At 42.3% G+C, this 25,060-nt stretch overlaps 2 protein-coding genes across 13 annotated transcripts in view; one reads left to right on the top strand and one right to left on the bottom strand.

Moving 5' to 3' along the window:
- LOC121326710 (tumor protein 63-like) overlaps positions 1-9,471 on the top strand; it is a 61,041-nt gene extending 51,570 nt beyond the window's left edge. For 5 of the 10 annotated variants that reach the window (XM_041270113.1, XM_041270111.1, XM_041270115.1 and 2 more), the window contains 4 exons: positions 4,290-4,498; positions 4,909-5,059; positions 5,412-5,505; positions 5,850-9,471. In XM_041270113.1, the coding sequence (XP_041126047.1) occupies positions 4,290-4,498; positions 4,909-5,059; positions 5,412-5,505; positions 5,850-6,152 (757 nt within the window). In that variant the 3' untranslated portion in view covers positions 6,153-9,471. The other 5 variants (XM_041270114.1, XM_041270112.1, XM_041270119.1 and 2 more) reach the window with 3 other exon arrangements.
- A 252-nt stretch (positions 9,472-9,723) lies between these two features.
- LOC121327002 (prolyl 3-hydroxylase 2-like) overlaps positions 9,724-25,060 on the bottom strand; it is a 38,471-nt gene continuing 23,134 nt past the window's right edge. For all 3 annotated transcript variants that reach the window (XM_041270735.1, XM_041270736.1, XM_041270738.1), the window contains exons 2-15: positions 22,937-23,089; positions 21,573-21,762; positions 18,905-19,036; positions 15,736-15,878; positions 15,485-15,574; positions 14,364-14,404; positions 14,027-14,115; positions 13,733-13,860; positions 13,442-13,537; positions 12,756-12,906; positions 12,166-12,283; positions 11,606-11,681; positions 11,253-11,393; positions 9,724-10,808 (exon numbers count right to left, since the gene is read on the bottom strand). In XM_041270735.1, coding sequence (XP_041126669.1) covers positions 10,725-10,808; positions 11,253-11,393; positions 11,606-11,681; positions 12,166-12,283; positions 12,756-12,906; positions 13,442-13,537; positions 13,733-13,860; positions 14,027-14,115; positions 14,364-14,404; positions 15,485-15,574; positions 15,736-15,878; positions 18,905-19,036; positions 21,573-21,762; positions 22,937-23,089 — 1,632 coding nt within the window. In that variant the 3' untranslated portion in view covers positions 9,724-10,724. The remainder of the gene's footprint in view (positions 10,809-11,252; positions 11,394-11,605; positions 11,682-12,165; positions 12,284-12,755; positions 12,907-13,441; positions 13,538-13,732; positions 13,861-14,026; positions 14,116-14,363; positions 14,405-15,484; positions 15,575-15,735; positions 15,879-18,904; positions 19,037-21,572; positions 21,763-22,936; positions 23,090-25,060) is intronic.

The raw sequence follows: 25,060 nt of genomic DNA, 5'->3' as shown, positions 1-25,060 counted from the left end.
ACGCACCGCTCCGCCCATCACACGTACACAAGGACAAAACCCACCGCTCCGCCCATCACACGTACACAAGGACAAAACGCACCGCTCCGCCCATCACACACACACAAGGACAAAACCCACCGCTCCGCCCATCACACACACACAAGGACAAAACACACCGCTCCGCCCATCACACACACACAAGGACAAAACCCACCGCTCCGCCCATCACACACACACAAGGACAAAACACACCGCTCCGCCCATCACACGTACACAAGGACAAAACCCACCGCTCCGCCCATCACACATACACAAGGACAAAACCCACCGCTCCGCCCATCACACACACACAAGGACAAAACGCACCGCTCCGCCCATCACACATACACAAGGACAAAACACACCGCTCCGCCCATCACACGTACACTCGTCCAACGTCATGGCTGAGGTCTATTTGAGCTACAGATCACAAGCTTTGTGCAACTCGGCTGATTCTGATAACAATCCCCCCTCATACTGTAATTGTTATAAATTGATATATTTTTTCACATGCGTTTGATGGAGGGAAGGGGAAAGTAGGTTGCCGTTAATTGAACAGGTAACTAATTACCAACAATAACTGAGCAGACTACAATCAACCGTGCAGTTTGTTCAGTGTAGGTGTAAACAAGGCTCTGATCTCCGAGTTGCACAATTATAGCTATTATTACACACACACACACACACGAATTCTCACAATCACACACATACAATCTGTACTTCAGCGCTAACTTATGTAGGCAAAATAAAGAGAGAGAGAGAGACGCAAATTATAGTTTAGATGGTGTGGCAGCGACGCCCTGTAGTAATTATTGTTGTTTTACTTATTTTTAATGAGCAAACTGACAGTATGAACCGTGCCAGGCTTTTTTATTTAAATAATCCTTAATAAAAAATACTAGTAAAGATGATTAGATGGCTCCACCCTTTTACCCTCTTCCAGAAAAAACTCAAAGCACTGGCTTACGTCATCGTCTAGTCATGTGCAAATAACTAGGCAAAGATGGGAATGGAAATGCTTTGTCACCCCTGCAACCACATCCTTTCGGCGCGACAGTTTTCACCTAAGAAAATATATTGCAAGAGGAGTGGGGCAAAGGGAAGAGGGGGAATTCACGACAGTGTCAGTGGAACAACATTACCAGGAATCTGGCAGTTTCATTATTACAAACATTTTATTTATATATATATATATAATATATAAATAAATTTCCAAATCATAATTGACTGTGCTGTTATCATTGTACATCTGCCAACAGGGAAGAAAAAAAATCTAATTAAAAAGATGATGCATCTCAAGCAGTTTTTCTAGAGTAGCACTCCCTCCACCCCACCTGTTGAGTAGTTTAGAAAGTATCTCCTCTTGCCTGTCACTCTCTGTGTGCTGCTGTCACTATACTTGCATGCTGTTTGTTTAATCTTGTACCTTGTCTTTTTTCCTTATCTCTTCTGTTCATTAGATTTAGAGCATCTTCGTGGTCATGGATTCTGTATTTTTTTTTTTTTTTTTTTTCTTTTAAGGGACACTGATTAGTTTTACAGAAATAAAAGACCTGGTTTATTTGAAGGAGGTTTTGACTTTTTTGTTTTCTTTTATTCTTGATACACCCCATCCCATCCCTGCACACACCTTATTCATGTGTTTGTGTCCTATTTTACCAGGGAGTTAACATTATTACCTTTTAAATACATTGTTTTTCACTTCACCATATGTATATATATAATATAAACTTTTTCAAACTTTTAAATTGTATTCCCTGCCTCAAGATGGCTTTGCATGTACCCACATGGACCTCTCAGAACTACATTTCCCATCATCCTCCTGCTCACTGGTAAATCTATCTCATGTAGTTCTGAGAGGTCCATGTGGATACACTTGAAGCCATCTTGAGGCAGGGAATGCAATTAAAAGTTTAAAGAAGTGGTCAATGTAAAACAAAACCTTACGTAAACAGTTATAGCAACACATGGGAACATATGTCCTTATGTACCCTTTAAGTGACACCTGTTGGAAAGAGAACGACAGCTACAGTCTTGCCTGTGTCTGATCCACCAGGGGTCTGTCTAGGAGTCCGTTGCGTCTTCGTGCAATAGCTGAAATGTTGCATAGTTCTTCATTTCTTTTGGTAGATATGAAATGTAAAGAGAAAGCATTAACTAAATTCGGAACATGTAGAATATCTGTCAATGTCAATCTTGCTGCCCAGACTAACCCACTGTTTGCAAGCAGTTGGGTTTTGCACTGAACACATAAGACACATCACCGTGGCAACTGCGCTGAATTGCATGTAGTACAGGTGCCCCAGTGTTTAGTGATTTAATCTTGTAGCAGAACAAATTATATTCCTCTGAACTTCACGCCTGTCTCCCTGCCCTCGCTGTGGTCATGAAGATGTCCGTCACCAATGACAATCCCCCTGCCCTTATCTGCTCTTTCTTTTTTCTTTGGTTCCTTCTTTACAGTGGGCTTAAGGCCTGCCTCCGAACTGAACTCTTGGAGCCCAGGCATGGCAAGGAGAATCTCTCCAGCGCAGACTGAGACCACCTTAAACATTCCTCAGTTAGTTTAAGACAAACAGCACAGTTGCCCTTTTCCAGTCCAGTTTCCAAAAACATTTACATGGCCGTAGCTGCTGCTTTTACCAGATTTCTACACCAGATTGTGACGATTCTAGTGCATGCCTTGGTGTAGAAGTGTAGATTCGGATTACAAATATAATTCTTATATGGAACAAGAATATCTGTAATGACTCCTTCATTGGACTAATGTCCCAATACACTACAGAAGGAGCAATACATTTCTAGTCAAATTAAAAAAAGTCTTGGGTGGGGGAAAAAAAAAATCTAAATGAGACACCCTTTTGTGCATGCATACTGTTAGCTTGTTGATTGGCAATTGAACGCATTTGAACATTACACTGTTAAAATAGGAACCAGCATGATGATGTGAGGGTCTGTATTGCACTGAACAGGGCAGAGATGGCGCTGCTGATGTAGTGCAGTGTATTGGCTGGATGCATTTGTGCACATCCTTTAAACGGATCATGTTTTGTAAACTTCTTTTAAAATGCTTTCATTTATTTATTTATTTTTTTGTGTGCTTTTGTTTTTACCATGGTGTTTTAAATTTGTTATCTTGGAGCTGGGCTCAATCTGTTTCTGTGATTTCTGTAAGATACAATGCATAATAATAATAATAATAATAATAATAATAATAATAATGCTGGCCATGTTAAAATGATTACAAGTTGATTTACAACATACTGCTGGACAGGTTGATTTTCTAAGGAAACCGCTGGAACAGTTGTTGCAATGATTGTACAATCATACGCAGAGCAACATGATATTTCTAGAATCTGTGTTTTTTAGTCTATTTGAAACAGATTTTATTGTTGTTCGAGGCTCTACTTGCACTTTTTTCTTTTGCGTTTTTTTTTTTTTTTGCAATAAATGTCTCATTCTCCTTTTGTTTCTGACTCTTTTTCTGTCACTTGCTTTCTTATTTCTTCGCTACTCCTAGACTACTCTTGAGCTGCACACAGGTACAAGGATACTTATCACTGATTTAAATTGGCCCCAGTATAGCTCTGATCTCAGCACTGGCCCCCTACACCTATCTCACTACATTGAAAGACAGTGCATGATGCTGCATATGATAAAAGGTTATGGGAAGAACACGTATGGTAGCAACACTTTTAAATGAATAGTCTTACTTAAAATGACTTGGAAGGCATTCCTTCTCTCATGGTGCAATGAACCCCATTATAAACGGCTCCAGAGAGAGTGCATGCAAGGTTCATTAGCTTTCCAGGGGTACACAGTCATGACTGTTACTGTGCCTCGCTGAAACACCAGATCCAGCAGTGAAAAACTGTGATACTGGTACAAGTGAAAACTTCTCGTAGTAGCAGCATTAGGGCCATGGTAAAGAAAGCACGCTCGAGCACTACAGCACGTTGTTCAACACCATGAATGTTGTGCAGCAGTTACAAATGCCAAATGCTGGTCAAGCACAAATTAACCATAGAAATGCATTATTATACCTGGATGCAATTCTCATACAACCTAAATGCAGACAATGAGTTCATCTACTTTTCCAGTGTTTACTCAAGGTGCTATAATTTGTTTTCCAACACAGAATCAAGTTGGATGGATATATAGAAGCTGTAAGGGAGACATTGAGAGGAGCAGTAGCTCCTGCTGTTGTCTGTGTGTGGAGTGCTGTACGTTGTGACTGATTGATTAAACTGGGCTTTGTGTTGTTGAAGATTCGGTGTCTTCGACGACGAGAGTAACGGCATGTATGCTTTTCCGTGCCCCAGGACCTCCATGCAATCACCGTCCTCCTACAGCTCCAGCTCACCACCACTCAACAAAATGCCCATCATGAACAAACTGCCCTCTGTCAGTCAGCTCATCAACCCCCAGCAGCGCAACGCGCTCACCCCCTCCGGCATGTCCGGGGGCCTATCCGACAGTAAGTACTCCTGACACCTGTCTCAGGCACACAGCTGTGGAGCCACTGGAGGACAGTATGAACTGCAGTGACACAGTATCCGCTGGTTTACATATTGCTGGCAAATACATTTGTGCGAGCCACGTACACGGGTGATTGTTAGTGTTGACTCCACAAATCCCATTATGAGTTTGGTTACAGAAATGTTAGCAGATGATCTGTAAAGCAGAGAGGTAGCTGCGTCCTGACCATGTGTATTGCATTCAAAAGGCCAGCCTAGGACTATCGTGTATCGCAAAGAAACTGATCTAGCGCTTCTGATTGCTTCTATTTTTGTGTTTATTCATACTGTATATTGAATCCTCTGTTGGTTGGGTGCTGGGGAAGAGTTTGGATCTTGAATGTGTTTGCTCTGTTTCTTGTGCCCGCAGTGGCTCCGATGATGGGCTCACACATCCCCATGGGCAGTGATATGAGTTCACTCAGCCCCACACAGGCTGTACAGTCCCAGCTGCCTATGCAGCCGCTGTCGTCACACTGCAGCCCCCCGCCCCCCTACCCCAACGACAGCAGCATTTCCAGGTGAGCAAGCGCCCTGCATAAGAGCATCTGCATACAGCAGGTGAACCAGTCAGCCAGGGGAGTGTGGCTCCTGTTAGACAAGAATCCAGCCACTGCCAACCTTCACCGGTTATTCTACTAACCTTAAAAACATTTTCCCTTGGCTAGTAGGCATCTTTCTACTAAATGCCTTGATCTGTGTGTTGTACTGTAAACCAATGATTAAGATCCTGCTTGTTGAACCGTTAGCTTAATGAAATACCTGTTTTTTTTAATTTTTTTTTTTTAATGCTGCCTTGAAAACACAGTAGCAGCCCTACAGCATGGCTTTGGGTTTTGTGCAATAACCCTAACCTTCCTGTTGTGTTTCTAGTTTCCTGCTGAGGCTTGGCTGCTCATCATGTCTGGACTATTTCACTACCCAGGGGCTCACCAGCATTTACCAGATCGAGCATTACAACATGGAGGTAAGTGCCTTCCGTGTGTTAAACCTCAGTGCAATTTAGAAAGCCAACCTGCTGTCTCAGTTTTCACAAGTCTAGTCTTTCCTTCGGTGTTCATTTAAACATTTGCATGTGACACTGATACCTTTTTAGATAAAATATTCCCCTGTAGAGGACACAAGGCTTAGGCAGTATCACCACTCAACAGAAAACATGATCTTGACATTTTAAGTATTGATGCAGTAGATCCCATTACGCCTTGTGGGTTCCAGAAATGTTGAGATGTCAAACGGAGAGAGCTATAGTGTGGTTTCCTGACAATGCGCAAATTGTTATTTTAAAGTCTTGATTGGACTTGATTGCTGCAGGACCTGTCCCACCTGAAGATCCCGGAGCAGTTCCAGAATGCCATCTGGAAGGGGCTCTCGGATTACCGGCATAGCCTGGAATACTCCCCCTCCCCCCCCCAGCACCTCATGCGTTCCACCAGCGGGGCCTCCACCGTGAGCGTGGGCTCGTCCGAGGCGCGGGGTGAGCGGGTCATCGACGCGGTCCGCTTCACCCTGCGGCAGACCATCTCCTTCCCCCCGCGCGATGACTGGAGCGACTTCTCGTTTGACATGGACTCCCGCCGGAACAAACAGCAGCGCATCAAGGAGGAGGGCGAGTGAGGTTCCCTCGCCGGACACGACTCTCCTGTGACGCTTTAGACCCACGACCACGGTGCGCACCGACTGGAAACGCAACCCGTCTTCATTCTTCAAACTTTCATTTTATTTGACTTTTGAAAACTTTTTTGAAACAAAAAAAGCAAAGGGATAAGAGAATGTTGCACTTAATTGTTTTTTTTTCTTCTCCGTATGTCTTGGTCCTGGTTTATTGCAGGTTGGGTGGGGGCGAGTGGTGGTTATAAATTCAAGTGCGTTTTTTTGTGACACAGCACTTGCAGTACAAAAAAAGTTTTTTTTTTTTTTTTTCCTTTTAGATGGAAGCTTTGCAGTCTGCTCAGCTGTAGTGTTGTTTTAGGATCATCATTAATATATATATATATGTATTAAAGAAAGGTTAGGCTCCTGCAAGCAGACCTTGTTGGTGCTGACGTTCTTATTTGATTTTAAATGCACTCTGCTCCCTGTACTCTGGGGTTACTGACTGATAAATCCTTGCTTTTTGGGGTTCTGGATGACCTTTTAAGATCCCAAGTGTAATTAAATGGTAGCCAAATGTTCTGCCACTGATTTTGTACGTTTTCTTTTTTATATATATACACATTCAAGAAAGACTGCCAAAAGAAAGTATTATGCCATCTTTAAAGTTCAATTACTTGAATTACATAACATTGGTTTTCCGATCCATAATTACAAGATTAAGTATTGTTTAGTAACAGCCTTGTATTACCCAATCCTGGCCCTAATCTTCCAGCCCAGTATTGCTTCACTGGGCTGTTACAGTATTGGATTGTGGAGCAGCCTGAACCAATGTAGAGCTGATGTCATGTTGTACAGCTGTTTTCTTCTTTAATATGTAGTCGTGTCACATTTCTGTAATCTTCAAAGGTCACGCAGCAAGTGTTTTTTTTTTTTTTGTGATTTAAAAATGTATATATGTTCGAGCCATGTGTTTAATGAAAACCAGGATTTATTCGTGTGTATGCTGAAGGCATAACATTTTGAAAGGCCGACACATATCCATCATATTAAAAAGATATATTGAGGTTATATTTTCTTTTCATATGTGTTATTACATTGATGGAAATAACTCCTATTGCATAGCATTTTGATCCATTCCTGCTTTTACTATGAGTTTTTAATAAGACATCTGAGCTTGTTCCACTGTGGGCTAATGTAGCTCGTACTAAAACCTGGAATTGGTGAAACTGCTATGCAATAGGAGTCTTATTTCCATTCCAGGTTAATACAGATGTTGCCTCTATTTTGTCCCTTGCAATTCTCAGACTTGTGCAACATAAACAGCAGAACAGTAAAGAAATCTATAATGTAATGCTGTATATACTGTACATTTCTGTCTAGAAGACTACATTCACATTTGTATTTGCAGCCCAGGAATGTATAACAACTTGAACATCTCTACTGTATGCTAATGGCAATGCACAGGGTTGTGATTAAATGACAGAACTTCACACAAGATACTGTGAGAATTTGAAGTAAAGTGTTCATCCATAACACTCGACCAGAACACAGGAATCACATTAGTAAACGCTGAATTATTCTTTATTATTAAAACTGTCTTCTGAGAGAGTAAAACTAAGAGGAACCAAGTCAAGCAGACAAGCTGTGAGTCTCGGCCAATGTCATTGTCAGTGTTATTGAAGTAAGATTCACTGGACTTACTGTACTTCATGATCGTTGAAGACTCTTCTACTGAAATGTTTTGGTGCCTTTCAAAGCCGAGCATGTATTATATTTCTAACCCTGACACCCTTTCACTGTTTCACTGACTGACATTGTTTTGGCCGTCTGGGAATCGATCATTTCAGTTTGTATTTGTGTATTGTTTAGTGTCCTCAATTTCAGAAACCAGGCAACAAGAGCTTCTTGAGCAGTGCCATTCCTGACAGAAATCCATTACTGTTTGTAAATAGTCACACGGTGAAAAGGCCATGTTGTGGTAACGGGAATATTTCAAAAAACCTTTGGATGTGTTCTTCAAATACTGAAATGCTTGTGCAAGAATGCCATTAACAAAGCTCGTTTCAACTGGGTTCTTGTATTTTGTTCGTTGTAAAATTTATATGTATATACGTTACAGTTAAGATTTAAACTTACAATTTTTTTTTATATTTGTAATTTTGATTATAAAGAACGAGAATCTGGATTAAGATTGTTACTCAAATAAAAAAAATAAAATGAAAAAGTAGCATTGCTGAGAGACTTGCCTCATGTTTTTGTTTGTTTTATTATTATGTGGAACCAGTATACAATGTACCTGTTAAACTAGTCAAGACTTCTAAATCGCATTGCGCAAAGGGTGGAACAGCAGAGTACGCAATTATGTTCACCGCAGTAGGATTCCCTGGTGAAGATTTACTGAGTTTATTACCTGGGGGCATTTTTGAACAAAGGTAAATAGATTTATAGGGTGTAGTCCAGCCTTTCACTAGGCGTCAAGACATTTAACAATTAACAAGCACCTTTTAAAATTGCTCCTTTTTAAACGTTCTGGAAGGCTGGGTAAGAGAACTATCCTGTACAATGTATGTTAGGGTTGGCTGTGCCCCAGCTCCAGGCTGGCTCCAGAGCTGTCAAGACCCCCTGCGTCAGCTCCAGAGCTAACGAGACCCCCCACTCCAGATCCAGAGGTGACAGACCCCCTGTGCCAGTTCCAGACTGGAGTGGAGTAGTATAACTTTGTATATGGGATTCATTTCCTTTTTAAGAGTGCACACGTCTGTACTTCAATTGTGGCTCTTACTGCACAATTGCAGTGTTTCATGCCACTGAAGATTATCAAACCCAACCCTATTACACAGCAGGTATATGAGAGAAATACCCAGGTTAATGGTGATTTAAAATGCAAGCGTGACAAGGCTGACATGGGACAGGGTTTCCTATACCCCCAGAATCTGAGACTCCAATACTCCACGCACACTGCCTCAATGATGCATGTGTCCCAAAAGAAAGCTTCTAAAAGGGTCCAATCGCATTTACACCAGGTTGCTGCTGTATATTGTTAACCAGACACATTAAAATCACCAAGATACAAAACACAATAAACAGATGCAAGAAAATATTGCTTTAATAGCTAAAAAATGAATCTATAGTTGAACAATAACTTAATTAAATAATAATTATAATAATACATAAGAAAGACCATTCTTGATATACAACAGCATTCTTAAATTTACAACAATTTTCATTAAAAACTGACATCTAAAAAGGTAAAAAAGAAAAAAAGACACCTTCATTGCTTGCGGGAAGCTAATCATTTTCAACTACAGAAGTCCTGCCTTCAAAATACATTTGCAAAGAATGCACCGGGAAGGTGGCCCTTCCCACAGTATGTCTATATTATATATATCATAGTATATATTATTTGTTGACTTATATATAAATCAATATAAGACAACTTTCTGACAGTGATGTAGTGGATGCTTCTGAGAAAGACTTCGAACAATACCATGTGAACGTGACAGTACACCCAGCATATACAGTCTATGCAGTGGCACAGTCCACAGAACAAAACATAGGCGAGGAATTCCTTGAAAACAAGAAATCAATTAAATACCACGTGGTAATAAAAAAAAGAAAAAAAAAAAACAAAGAAAAGCAACAACATAAAAAAATCCATCTTTGAGCATCAATTTTGACAATTAAAATAGCAGCTATCTAACAAAGACATGTACTGTACCACTGCTTAATTAGCTGGTTTCATGAGAGCCCTTTGCATAGCATAGCTTGAAAAACAGGTATGAATTTACTGCTCGGTTTGTAAATGTCTTTATTCAAAATGAGGTTCTGTAGAGGAGTGATGGAGCTGGATCCTGAAAACGCAGTGTTTGAATGTCAAATATGAAAACTGCCCTTTGTATTGTGGATGCAGCTTGTAGCAACCCATATGGACTAAGCAGACTGGTTTTGTAACATTGAGGTTAATCCCACTGCTAACTTGACATCTCCAAGAGTCCTGTGCAAGAAAAACAAGGAAGACTCACTTTAAAACAGGAACTGCTCCTCGCTAGCTTACAGCAGCACGTAGTGCCTCACAGGAGCGAGATTCACCGTTACACCAAAGCAGTCCGTCCATAAAATCATCCCCAGCACAAGAAACAAAGAGGTGTTACATGCAATGAAAGAGGCATTATGAAAGCCTGAGCTTCTTCACAGAGAGACAAACCGAACTGTAAATGCATATCGTACTGAAGTCATTCTTAAGACACAAGCCTGCAGAGGTTGGACAAAATGAACAGAGGAAGCCCGGACTCCAGGAAAGGAGTTTGCACCAGTCCGATACACTCATGAAACTAGCAATGAAATGAGCTGAAGTTTAGGTTTGCTTTGGGTGGCATGGAAGGCAAACAATGCTACAGAACAGGCAACACACGAAACAATAAAACACTAAAGTACCGCCACGGCGCTTTATCCGTTAGGACGCACCAAAAAACGTTTTCACACTTTCAAACTATATTGACATATGGTACAAAAATAAAAACGTTCCGTTAAAGTTAACGATTTGAAATAAATAGATATTAATTAACATAACGTTCCATGGCATTCTGAATGCGCTTATAGCTCGTCCCTTGGGTTGAGAATGTCCAGCCGGTGTGCATCACCTAGAGACTGCATCACCTCGTCTGCCTGCAGCCTCTCCTGTGATGAGGGGGAAAAAAAAACAAGATTTATTAAAAAACAAAACCAAAAAAAAACCACACAACTAACCTTAACCACTAGATAAGGTAGCCTGGAAAAAAATTAAAGGGAGCAATATACTTTAATGCCACTAGAGGGGGATGCTTTATAAATGGAACAGTAACCAATTGCTTGACCACCAGGGGAGCAATTACGCATATATTAACAGTGCACCATGCAGGGTCATAGATCAGGGCACAGAAACCGGAGCTAAGCTTGGGGGCTGCAGGTGTCTCACCACAATTATAAACTGGGGATCTTCAAACCCTAAATTAAATACAATCAATTACTACACTGAATATTCTTACACTAATGAAAAGCACTTCTTAACAGGTGCCCAAAGCAAGCAAGTGTATTGTTGTGAGTGTATTGTTGTGTGTGTGTGTGTGCATGCTGGGAGCTCACCAGTTCTCTGAAGAGTGGATCTAGTGTAAACCACATGGCCACGGCGCAGCGCTGCCCCCTGGTGACGGCCTTCACGCCATGCGGGTTCTCACCGCCTGATGAGAAGCCCACCATCCTCCCGCAACTGGGTTTCACCGAGGCCTGAAGAGCAAGAACAGAAACTATGCGAATTCACAGCTATGGGGAATGAGCCCGTATAGAGCCTTACAGACACACCTGCCCTTCATCTTCAAGAGGACCGATACAACACAAAACAACACACAAATAATTGCACATTACTCCAGAATGGTCAGCTTTCCCTATTGTTTTTGTTCGATTCAGTTGCGTTTTCACAAGTAAAGACAATGACTCACAGTGACTGTTTTGGCATCCATCTCAGTGAAGATAAACTCCCCGCCATCGAAATCTCCATTCAGGTATAAAATAGCACTAAGGTAAAGGAAGACATGCATTAGTATCGGTGCAGACTCTGCTTACTGCAGCCCATTCAGAACGCTGGTCTTGCACATTACTGTAAGCTGCACCAAGATGGCTTGAGGGCTCAATTCAATTATATTTTAACAAGGAAAAAAAATAAAAACCCTACAATAAACACAGCAAGTTTGGATGCCTGTGAAAATGATGTTGCTCCTCCCTTGAACAGTGCCGCCCTGGAGGACAATACAAAGACATGCAATAAACAAAGCGACAGTAACAGCCAGTACTGTGTGAGACACTGCCGATACAGATTCTCTCCTTTTGGTGAGATGAGAGGAGGTTAAAAGCTCTAAAACCATGAACGCAGCCAAGCCCGGCTTTTGCATTTTGATTGAGACGCTCGCATGCAGTGTGTTGGGTCACCGGTTCGAAACCTGCCTCTGCCCTGTTACATGAGCAGATGTCTTCTTTTCAACATCAGAGAGGGGCGAGTCACCTGTAATCTCTGTAGGTGTACGCAGGGGGTTCCTTCCAACATTCGTAGGCCTCAGTGTCCAGTAAGCAGTTATCTGCGTGGATCGGGTGGCTGAGATCGTTCCGATGGCTTTGCTGACCTTTAAAACAACCAGGACAACTCACCAGTGTACACTCTGACCCAGGTTACAACAGAAACCCTGCCGATCACTTAGCAACTTGCAAAATGCTGTGAAATAATCTAAACAATCATAAATCATAAAGAAAAAAGTTCCAAAGAAATAAAGAAAAACAGATTATTTACCACTGTATACTCTTTTCAGTATAGAATGTTCTTAAAGCAAATAGTACAGGGGTGGAAATAATCCAGGTTTTAATTGAGCTTGATTATTCACAGTAACCTGTATAGGTAACAAGCTCAGGTGTGTCTTACTAAACTCATAGGAAAAACATTAATGGATCAAAGTGCTATGCAATGGGGCTCTTCTTGCTATCTTATTACTACAGCAATGGGAATCTCAAGAACAGCCTTTCAGTAGTAGTTCAGTAGTGAAGCAGCTCAGCTGTGCATTGTCTGTGTGAGATGCTGGGCCCTCACTGCTCCCTCCTTACCTTGGATTGCAGTCCTGCACACCAGGTGGGTGTATGAGAAATACAGGGTGGAGTTCAGCATGAAATAGGACTCGATGGTCCTCCGCGCCTTCTCACTGACCTCATAAAACAACTGGGCGCTTTTCAGTGGGATCCGCCCGTCATAGCCGTACTGGAATAAAACACAGAGCAGTGGAAAACAACAAATACCTGAACACACATAAGAACATAAGAAAGTTTACAAACGAGAGGAGGCCAGTCGGCCCATCTTGCTCGTTTGGTTGTTAGTAGCTTATTGATCCCAAAATCTCATCAAGCAGCTTCTTGAAGGATCCCAGGGTGTCAGCTTCAACAACATTACTGGGGAGTTGATTCCAGACCCTCACAATTCTCTGTGTAAAAAAGTGTCTCCTATTTTCTGTTCTGAATGCCCCTTTTTCTAAACTCCATTTGTGACCCCTGGTCCTTGTTTCCCACACAGGGACACGCACACAGGGGCACACACAGGGACACGCACACACATGCACACAGGGGCACAAACAGACACACACACGCACAGACACACACGCACGGACACACACACACACACGCACAGGGACACGCACACACACGCACAGGGACACGCACACACACGCACACAGGGACACACACAGGGACACACACACACTGCTCACAGCTGCTCTTCCTCTTGTACCAGCACTGCTTACCTGCAGGGCTTTCAGCACCGTTGCACCTTCGAATTTTTCATTGGGCGTGTGGGGCGACATCTTCCCACTGTATCCATCCCCAGCGACAGTGATTGTCTGAAAGAAAACAAGATAAAGAAACAGGGAAACACACAGGCTGCACAGGCAGATTGCAAGCACAGACCCACTGTACTGCACAAGGTAAAAGACTTTCGAAGGACACAGTCTAAATACATGGGCAACTAGGAGTCTGTTCAGGCAGGGAATTTACATCTCTGCTCGAGAGTTACCGAAAGCACTCCGAGGACTCACCTGCGCTGCGCTCTTGAGGTCGCTGCACTCCTGCTCGGAGAGGACTCCGTCGAGCAGGACTCGCTGGGAGCCGTTGAGCGCCTCGGATCCCAAAACTACCTGCACTTCATCATAGGGCACTGGCCCACCTGCAGGGGCAAAACAATTGGCACTGCTTTACCTTCTTAGAAAACCTGTCATGCAGCTGGATTCAGAGAGTCGTCACACAAGCACTGAAGCACAGCCCCACTGCACTGTACGCACGGCAACAGTGCACAGCGCTGTCAATCCCAGCATGCCTCTGTGCATGCTTACCTTCACGCAGCCCTGCCTGCGTTTCAGCCAGGTTTCTCTTCTCTGACGGAGAGCCGGAGAGCACACCAATGGCAGTTCCCGAAGGGACCCTTTTCAGCAAAAAGAACACAAGTAGTCAATTCTCCAAGAACGAGAAGAGTCTGCCTTGGAAACTCAAAACTCAGACGTGGAAATATAAAATAATAATCTTAGTTGAATCGATTGTTCAGCTGGAACAGGTGTATATCACTGAAATTTACAAGGAGATAAACAGTTTTTTAAAACTATGTCCTCTTGGCTTGTATTTTACATATTAAAGGATAGAGGAGAGCTACTCTAGAAAAGACAAACTTCTTACCTGTTTATATCCTCTCTGCCAAGCGTGGTGCTCCAGTAATTCTGTAAAGAAAAACAAAAACAATGCATTAGTGGTTTTATATCTACTATATATATATATATATATATATATATATATATCTATATATATATATATATATATATATATATATATATATATATATATATATATATATATATATATATATATATATATATATATATATATATATATATATATATATATATATATATATATATATATATATATATATATATATATATATATATATATATATATATATATATATATATAATTTATTTATATAAATAAAGTATCTATATTATTAATAATATATAAATATCGGAGAAAAAAAAAAAGATTCTATGAATATAATCCTGTGGAATTTTCTTGATCTCCGTGGTCTGTAAATATTCCGTTTCCCTGTTCTCCCTTTTTACCACTAGATGGAAGTGTAATCAAAAAGATGACAATAGTGAAATAACTGTATGCAGTCTGACAGTGTACTGTACTGTCCATGTGATGATCTGGCGCTACTGTGCCCCATTCAAAGGTTACAGACAAGCAGGCACACCAAGCATGCAGGCAGCTGCAGTGTGCGCCTATAGAAACTTCCGATATGTTCCCTGCAAGACTCATATAGAAGTTAACAAACAACCACCTTTTTTTTCCCCCTTCTCCCCCAGACACTTTGCCCCTTTGTTATTATTGAACCTTTTATACCAGGGCATTTCTCCAGAAGGCAATCCCACCAGCACTTGCAGTGACACAACCTGCTGCAATGCCTGACACTTCATATGTGTCCAGGTTTGTGTTTTAAAGCCCTCTCCGGAGCTCTGCGGCTGGGTGCAATGCAAGCCTCTGCTCTTACAACAGCCTTTGAATGGTATTAGTAGTAGCAGAGTGTGGTCAGTGGTGTTATCATGCAGGAAACTGAAATGCAGTACTACAGCATTCCATCAGTTTGTACAGCGTGCTCAGTGAGAGAGACCGCTACAGAAACGCTTACAAATCTTTCCAAAAACAGCTAAACAGCTTACCATGTCCTGTCTGTTTGCTATACATCTAAAGTGCATGGCTGCAGAAATGGGCAGAGATCCTGCAAAACACTTCCCACATACCGACTCTGAGTAAACGAAATCCAGACTGTCACTCCCCATTAGCAGGATCTTCAGTTCCTGCTGGTGACGCCTCACATACCTCTCAGCATCCTGTGAACACAAACACACAGGAGACACACGATGAGACAAGCAGCCAGCAGAGTCTGGGCCTCATTAACATGAGTTTTTCTCTCCTTTCAAAACAACAGGTGCTAATTAAAGACTGGAGGCCACACATTGAAAATGTAGCCCTCTGTGTTCAAAGCCCCTACCTGGCGTGGTCTGATGTCCTGAGGCCTGTTGTTCTCAGCTAGAATCTCCTTGTAGAACTCAATGTTATCGGTAATAAATTCATCTCCTTCATGAAAGAGCAGGTAGGTCCAGGCACATTCCAGTGCTTTCTCAATCTCATTCACTGCAGGAGGGAAACCAGAACTCAATTTACCTTTAAACAAACACCATGGTAACACGGAGCTCCCCTGCTTACACATCTCCATTGCTGGATTGGAGACACCAACACAGGGCTCCTCACTTACACATCTCCATTGCAGGATTGGAGACTCAAACACAGGGCTCCTCACTTACACATCTCCAGCCACTCGGAGCAGCGAGACAGTATACCATTTGGGAATGCATTTATTTCAAGCTTTAATACACAGATAACGCATTCCTCAGCACATTACCCAATAATATCCAGAACAAAATTTCAGGCTTGCATTTAAAACAAAGAGAGTAGAGCAAACTTGCTGAGGTAGTGGAACAAATATAAAATACAAAAAAAAAGCACGTTTCCAATCCCTGTTCCAAAGTGAAATATCAGATTTAGCCATGGTTTAAAAGGCATGGCTTGACAGCACCCCCCTCCCCCTCTTACCCACCCCCACCCCTACAGTTTTACTGACGTCAAATTATTCACCTCTAACACTATTTCCTGAAGAAAATAGTGCAGTGGAAATATTTATGAAATTATTTATTTGAGCTATTTTCTAAGCCATAAAACGAGTCTGAGACCCACGGTACCGTAACTCATTCAAAATGAGATTCCTGCTCGAACCAGACAGCTGGAACTGAAGCACTCATTCTTCCAGAATCCCTGCTGCTGGTGTAGTACTGAAACAGTCTGAGTCCCACGCAAACACAACTTCTGTCAGTGCTGTCGTATCTCTTGTATTAGGACTGGAGGTTTTAAAGCCATGGCAACATATGGACCCACACTTCACTGGCCTCCACCTGCTTCAGCCAGCCCTAGGGGTCCACTACAATACTAAAGCAATGACGCTCTCTGCATCCCAGCGATTAGGCTCTAGTTTGAGACAAACACCCATCCTGTCCGTCGTTCAGGATGTGGAGGGGGTTGTATGTCAATTTGTTTGTTTGTTTTTGGTAGATTTAGGTCTGAACTCCTCTGCTGGGATAATAATATATTTATATTTCCCCCTTTCCTCGTTAGTTCTCCTTCTGTTGCATTAGCAAACATCCTTTTACGGAGGATATTTTATGCCAAAATTAAAAATTAATAATCAATCAAATTAAAGTTGAAATAAATAAATGCATAAGTGAATAAATAAATATTGAAATAAATAAAGACATGTATTTATCTATTTAATATTTATTCATTTCTTTTTAATTTTGGCATAAAATATCCTCCATATCGTTTAACCAATTGACACATAAAAAGGCAGAGGATTAAACTAGAATTATGCTGTCGCTTTCCTTATAGCAGCTTTTAAAGAGTAGTGACCCAAACAAACTTCAGCCTGGACAAAGACGATGGTGCTGAGTATTTTGCAAAGTAATAGCATTAGAGAATTTCTGCATGGGTATCGTAGTTATTTTGTGCCTTTTTAGAAACCGCTATGAAAGGAAAGCAGCGTCATAATTCAAATGTAGATCTAAAGTGAGTGACTTGGGACTTTTCCATGACCTGCCACCAGATACTTACTTGATCTGGTCCAACCGGTCTAGGAGAGCTGGCTTTTAAAAACTGCCCCTTCCTCGCATCTCAAGTCTCAGAGCCTTTCACTTTAGCTTCTATGCGCTGACTCTCCAGGAAAACTCACCTAAGGCACAGACAGGCCTGCTCAGATTGAAAAGCCTAAAAAACATTCCTGCTTTAAAAAGTATGGACGCGTGTATATGTGCAAGTACAGCTGTGGCCAAAAATCTTGCCTCACCTAGAATTTTAGGATTGAGAAATATTTAAAGCAAGATTTCACCAGAAGCCATGACAGTAGTACAGTATTTCATGCTACATTTCAAAATGTCACATTTGTAAGTTTTTTTGTTATGTATAAGGACAACTACAAAGCGGTATAGTTCTTCTTGCACATGGATTTCCAATGAAAAGGATGTAGTAATTGGCTCCACGTGTTTATAATTTATAAATGCAGATTTAGCCATGAGTGATCACTCCACTACAAGCTTTATATTTCAATATCCAGCGCACTTGGGTGTAACCACATCAGCTGTAAAGTAATTTATTTTCTGAAGTGTTCAGAGCTGTGGTAGATTGAAGGGAATTTTGACAGCATGTAAACTGGTCAGCGATTATCAAGTCTGTTGTTTGGGTGTGTTTTTAGTGGGCTGCAGTGTTTTCCTCTTGACTCGATTACTGCAACTCACCCCGTCTTGCCCAACTGCTCTGGCTACCTGTAGTTCAGGATTACTTTCAAAACTCTCCTGCTCATCTACAATGCCCTTCATCACACAGGTCCCGAGTACCTCCTCAATCTGCTGACCCCCGCTGTGTCCCTGCCTGCAAGCTGAGGTCCACCGACTCTGGCCTGCTTGTTATCCCCAAGCAAAAGCGCACCACACTCGGAGAATGCTCGTTTAGCTTCATGGCTCCGACTCTCTGGAACTCTCTCCCAGCTTTAGTGCATGATGCTCCCACAGTCGCTCGCTTTAAATCAACTCTCGAGACCCACTTGTTCTCTCTTGCTTTCCATGCTGTTTAAGTCTGATATCTGTTATTAACCGTTATGTCGTTGCTACATTTTTTACTCGCATCCACAATGTTTTACAATTATTTTTACATCCTAGCCCTGTATTTAATGTATTATGCATTGTTTTTCACTGTATTTCATGTATTATGCATTGTTTTTCACTGTATTTAATGTATTATGCATTTTTTTTTACCGTATTTTGTCAGGCACTATATAAAATAAGACTGAGTGATTGATTGATTGATTCTGTGACTGATTACTTTACCATCTACTCTATTCTATGGTGCAATTGATGAGGACGATAAAGCAGGTCGGAGGACGAGGTGTGGAGAAGAGGTAGCGAGAGAGAAAGAGAGAGGGGGGAGAGAGAGAGATAGGGTAAGGGAGAGGGATAGAAAAAGGGGGAGTAAAACAGAGGGAGGTTGGATGTGGGTGAGGGTGAGGGAGGGTGATGATGCAGAGATTGAGAACCATGCTCACAGAGGCCCGTCTTTACCCTTGAAGTAGGCGAACTGCAGGTAGTCGTAATGCAGGGGCAGGTAGTTCTCCATCGGGGACAGCCGGCCGGGGCGGGTGGCCAGGTCACGCACACACTCATGTTCACAGATCAGGACCTGCATGTAGTGATCTGAAACAGCACAGAGGAAGACAAGGTCGCTGAGCTGTAATCACCATTGACTGGATTATTTAGCAAAGCACAATTTGCCCTTGGTTAATATAATACAATAGAGGTATTGAAGTATTTTCCAAGCACAGTAATGCCAGTAATTTCCTTGCCCATAGATATCCCACAGCGAATGTTAAACACAGACTTTTCTCTTGCTGTTCTTGGGAATGCTCTTCTCAAAGGCTGATCCTTTTATTACGCGTTTGAATTCCTCTTCTGAGGATTGGGGAAAGCTTCACAGTTTTGGAAAGCGAGGCTCGGCGAGAATATTTCTTTGTGACATCAGTGAAAAGAATCCCCTACCGTACTGGCATTTGAACTAAATAACTACAGAGATCTCAAAATACAACAAAAAGAAGACAATAGAATAACATTAACAAAAAACTTCCCAAGACACCAAACCCAGATAGATTTATGGAGCACTATAGTAATTGCCTTTATTTAACCCTAAGGAAAACTACTCTGGAACAGGTTAGGGTTATGGGGTTCGTTACCCAGGAGGTAGACAATAAATAGAAGGCTTAAAACAGGAATCCTAAACTGAGCGCTAGTGTAAAGCTGAGGGAGCACAAGCCACTTTTTTAGGTACAGTGGCTTTAAACCTGTTCTCCAAACCAAGTCTCCCCCGGTGTGCCATGCAGCGGCCTGAAACCAAGTCTCCTGTTCCAAGTCAAAAAGCGTCTCCGTCTTCCCTCAGCTTAAGGTTGTCAGAAGTGGAGCCATTTGTCAAATCAGAATTATAAACTACTTTGAAAATGAGTGTTAACTGTGGCACTGAAAGAGAAACGTTCAGCTGCTTCCACAAGCAGTAAGCTGGCTTTAAAGACAAGGATACGAATGGCGGCCCAAGTTACTGAGACAGGCCCCTTAAATGATAAACCTTTTACTCTGCTAAAGATCGCATTGCTTTATCCCCTTAGGAATTACCCTCAACCCACCGATACAAAGCCAACACATTCTACACCCATGGGGGCTTGATAAATTAGTTTTCTCCCTCAAATTCCTCAAATGTTCTACCTACTAACAGAGGGCACAGAACAATCAGAAAGTGTAGGTAACTTTTACCAGACCAGTCGCAAAGAACCCAACAGGAAAGGATAATTTTGCTGCGGACATCCCAATGCTAAAATGCTTTCTTGGCAAGGGTTTCCACTCTGTAAAACAGTTTGTATTTTCCAGCCTCTCGGATCAGCTAAGAACTACAAACCCTGGAGTAGTTTCTGAATGATCTGAATGGATTGTGTTTCTAGTATTTCTGAACCCCTGCCCCCCTGGTTGTGAAGCACTAGTGCAGAAGGTCGTAGGGCATTGACAGCATTCAAACACAGGCATCTTGTATTCTTTCCAGACTACCACTGTTTAGCAGTTTGTGAACTCCAGGAGACCCTCTGTCAGGCTGATACTGGTAAAACTGTACTCCTCTCTGGGGGGAAAAGGTTTCAAACATCTTTTCTTGTTTGGGCCCTGGACTGTCCAAGGACAGGAACAGTCATCATCTGGTCCCTATAGAGGTTGAATACTTGTCCCAGGCTTCGGGTTCTAAACTACTAATAAAAACTAAGTGGACAAAAGTCTTTATCGAGGTCAACTGAAACGTTTCAATCAGATTGTATTACATTTATTTTTAGTGCTATATATCTACGTTCTCAAAGCAACAGTGTTTACTTCAAATTGCCATTGGCACGTTTTTTTCAGAAATTATTTTTTTCTTTAAGTATTGGCCCTACTTTGTGTTAATTCAAAGGAAAGGTGCTGCCTCAGCTCCTTAATGTAAAAACAAGCAGCTCTGATCCCTAACCAAATAATGTGATTGAGCTCCTACTGCTCCCGTTCTCCAAAAGGGAGCGTGCTGCATGTTTTTCTTGGGCTGCAACAAGTATTGGATCCACATGCTGCTCCTTGGTAATAGGAACGCTCAGCCGCAGAGCCAAAACACAGCCATAACAAACCCAGCGCTACAATGAAGTAACAGGATCTAAAGTAGCACACACAGCTACAGTTCTCAGTGTGCTCTCTGCACTCTGCCACAGGGAGCTCAGCTTCTGCAGAGTAAGCTTAGAGCTGTCAAGAGATGGCAAGCTGTGGGAGGCCAGGGCAGATCACGCAGCAGCTCGCTTTTCAGAACAATCAGACCCCTTTATTAGGGCAGGTTCGCCAGTGAATGGCACATAGATTCAAACAGGTTGAACTTGGTTGGCTGGTTTTACAATTTAGTCAGCTCACACGAAATCAAGAAGACAACCATTCCTGCTAACTCCCTCAAGTCAGACCATCATATAGACCATCACATGAAACTAACCCAGAAGCATCAGGATAGAAACTGCTTCGAGTACTTCCAGCTACTCATTGCTGACCTGACTGACTTTTCGATAATCCAACTTTTGCATCGATCATCAACAAAAAGATCTTGGCCTTGCCTTTGATCACTATCTGCATGATTTGCCAGTGTTGCAAAATGCATCATGGGGTAGCTCGTGGTGTTTTTAGGAACATTTACCTGAGATGGCCTTGTACAGGCCGGGGTAATAATCCAGGTACTCATACTCTTCAAACTTCTGTGGGCCCTCACACATCGCCCTGCACTCCATGTCTGCCTTTCCGTACTCCAGCAGGGCCTCCTCGAAGAACGAGATAGCCTCCTCATAGTCCCCTACATCATAGTGCTTTACTCCAGAGGTGAAGGCTTGCTGCAAGAGCACAACACAAACAGGGGGAGGTTACTGGACTGCATTCCAGCAGAGGAGCCAGAGGAGGTCCCAGGAGGCGTGCAGGCTGCTTTCTTTCTATTCAGTCTTATTATATATGTTGTTTTGGTTGTTCTCTGTAACCAACCCTTTGATGAATAACTTAACGCAGCTGCATGTGTGTTGCCCATCATGGAAGGAATGCTGTCCAAGGAAAACACAGTTGCAGATTCAGAACCTGCAGTCAAAAATGCTGGGCGTTAAATCGGTGACTGGCACACAGTCTGCAGCTATGGCCATGAACAAACAGCACACACCCCAGCCAAGTTATCAATCAAAGAGGTGCTTGTAATGGAAGACAAATGTTAATGTGGTAGCGACAGAGAACCTGACCTAGATTATTGACATGTGTGTTTCTTTTTCTTTCTGGGTAGGCTGTGGTTGTGCATGACAGTTCGATCCATTCCTGGTTTTACCACGAGTTTAAAAATCAGACACTCCTGAGCGTGTTACCTACACACTGGGGCTAACCAAGTACACATTAAAACCTGGAATGAGTGAAACTGCTATGCAATAAGCATATTAACTCCATCTGTGCTGAACTGAAGAATCAAACAGTTTTCCATGAAAGGTGATGCTCATGCACATGGAATCATTCAGTCAGCCTGTGGAGATTTACAATGAAACTAGAATAACGGTCCTGTCTGCGCCAGAGAGCAGCCTCCTCCTCCTCCTCCTGGCAACGAGGCAACTACTGCCATCATCTATCCAAGGTTAGAGATGACTGAACTGCATGTTTCTCATCAGCGCTGTTGACTGTTTATCTGCCTTAGTAAGCAAATTGTTCTTGGTGTCACTGCTGTGAATAGTTTACTTTAAAAGTTAAAAGCATTACAGTAACACAGGGTGTAGAGATTGTTATTCCATAGCAGTTTTGCTTACAGTAAAACCTAATGTGGCAAAACAGCTACGTAGATTTATGGTTTTATTAATTTTCTTACAATTGCTTTTTAATGAACGAATGAATAAATCAATCAATCTCAAAACGAAAAACTACATTGAGAGACTTCCAAGTGCTAAACACTTCCTATCCTGCTAAACATCTGCACCTAGTTTCCAGCTGGACTGTGTGGAGTGGACCGTGGACAGAGGAGAGAGGACAGAGTGCCACCCATACCTGGTGTGGTCGAGCCTCCCTGTCCTGGAAGTGGCTCTCCTGCACCCCCTCCTGCAGCTTGTAGTGCTCCAGGTTCTGCCACATCTCCATGTGCTCGGGGTTGGCCAGGAAGAATGTGTGGGCTGCCGCTGATGCCTTATCCAGCTGATTCAACTGGGGAGATAAGAGAGGACTGGTTACACAGAGGAGATGGCACAGCACTCACAGCAGATACAGGAAGGACAGAAACCTTTATCTTCTGTAACACACACAGGCACACTCACACAATCACTAAGGGTGAGCCCCAGGTAGGGCTGTCAATTCCAAAGGGTCCAATCAACCAAAAAAGAGAGACCAGATGTCACCCCGTCTTTTGCCTGGTTGCCAAAAGCTCTGCTATTGTATTGTTATCTGGAAATTGGCACACAGAACACAAAATAAAGAAATAAATAAGCGGGTGCTAAAAGGGAACATTTTCTCATCTTGCCAGTTCTCAAAAGAGACAAAACCACACAAAAAGATGTTCTAGAAGCAGTACACAACCACAATATTAGCCTCAGTAAGCCGTCTCACATTTATAGCCGCTAAATTTGTCCAAAAAAAACTAATAAACATGTTGCTTTACCCAGTAAGCAAATAATGGAGCCAGTGTTTGTTGCCCACATCCTCATTAGAATGAATTCCATCGCTTCGGAGAATTACATAAACCTCCCTGGATACCATGCTCTTGTTACTAAGAAGTTTATTTTACAGTTCACACGCAACAAGAGCCAGTAAGACACCAAGGGTATGCCTTAAAGTTCACCTCACAAGAACAGCACCTCCATCTTGAAAGGGTCTCTCTCTCTCTCTCTCTCTCTCTCTCTCTCTCTCTTTCTCTCTCTCTCAGAGTGCGGGGGATTCTCACAGCTTATAAATGCATATCACGGTTATGGTAGAGCGGGTACAGCCTAGGGTTATGGACCTCATAACCTCTACAGTACTTGGAGCTTTGATAGACAAACATTTGGGCTACTGACTTTGTGTACACACTGAATTACTGCATTACAAATTTAGGTCATCGATTGACAGTTCAGTAGCTCTCCCTCTCCCTCTCTCCTTTTATCTTCTCCACAGGTGCAGAACAATGACACTTCAGGGCATAAGCATGGTTGCCTCTGAAAGAAACAGCAGAGCTGGCGTCAGGCATTGTTGTGTCCCATCCAAGTGGGACCTGGCACTGCTGACTTCTTCACTTTCCTTAAAGCTGTGGAATCTTCCAGATAGTTTCCAGACTGATCTGGCAAGCGGCTATACACAGGCAGTCATGTGGAAAGCAGTTTGTGCAGCCAGGTCATGATGAAGCATTGTGATTTTGGAAACGGTGGTAACCTACAGTGGTTTCCATGGAAAATGTCTCTGGTAACTGACACTGCAGGTTACCGGTCAGTTGCTACAGAAACATTTGTGACAATGTATCAGCTTCAGTCTCCACATACACAGAACCGTTTCTCTAATGGTGTTACTGTCTGCACTGTGGAACGATGAACGATGTCATGCTTTACTCTTCTACTGTAGTGGCTTCTCAACTGAGACATGCAAAGCCTACAGAGGTATCGCCGCTACCCGGCAGGGAGATCAATCATTCACGTGAACGTTGGCTGTTTCAAACTGCACACTTACTATCGTGCAAGCACAAATGCAAGGACTGACTACAGTGTTAACAGTTACTGTATATGCAGGCCAGCGGTACCTTTCAGAAGAAGCGAGAACTAGAGGTGATGCAGTCGAGTCACATGCTCTAGGGGGTGAATACATGGCTTACAAATTACACCTCTGTAGACACAGATGAATTTCCATTTCTGAACCAAATCAGCACTATTGGAATGGAGATATTGGACTACATTAATTAAGTTAACATTAGGGTCTGTGAAACCAACTATTAATGATTAGCACGAATCCTGAACTACTAATGATGCTTTAGGTAAGGTTGCCCAAGATTAGTTCTAGAACTGCGAATGAATGAATCAATCAAATCAAGCCTAATATCTGTTATTAGCTATTGTCTAAATTGCTATTTCAGGTTTGACACATGCATCCACAGGGTTAAGAATTCACATCCTAGCCTTGTATTTCATGTATTATGCTTGTATTGAATGTATTATG

Source organism: Polyodon spathula, chromosome 14 (assembly GCF_017654505.1).
Source record: "Polyodon spathula isolate WHYD16114869_AA chromosome 14, ASM1765450v1, whole genome shotgun sequence".
Taxonomy (NCBI): Eukaryota; Metazoa; Chordata; class Actinopteri; order Acipenseriformes; family Polyodontidae; genus Polyodon; species Polyodon spathula.
This window is presented reverse-complemented; position numbering and strand designations above follow the sequence as displayed.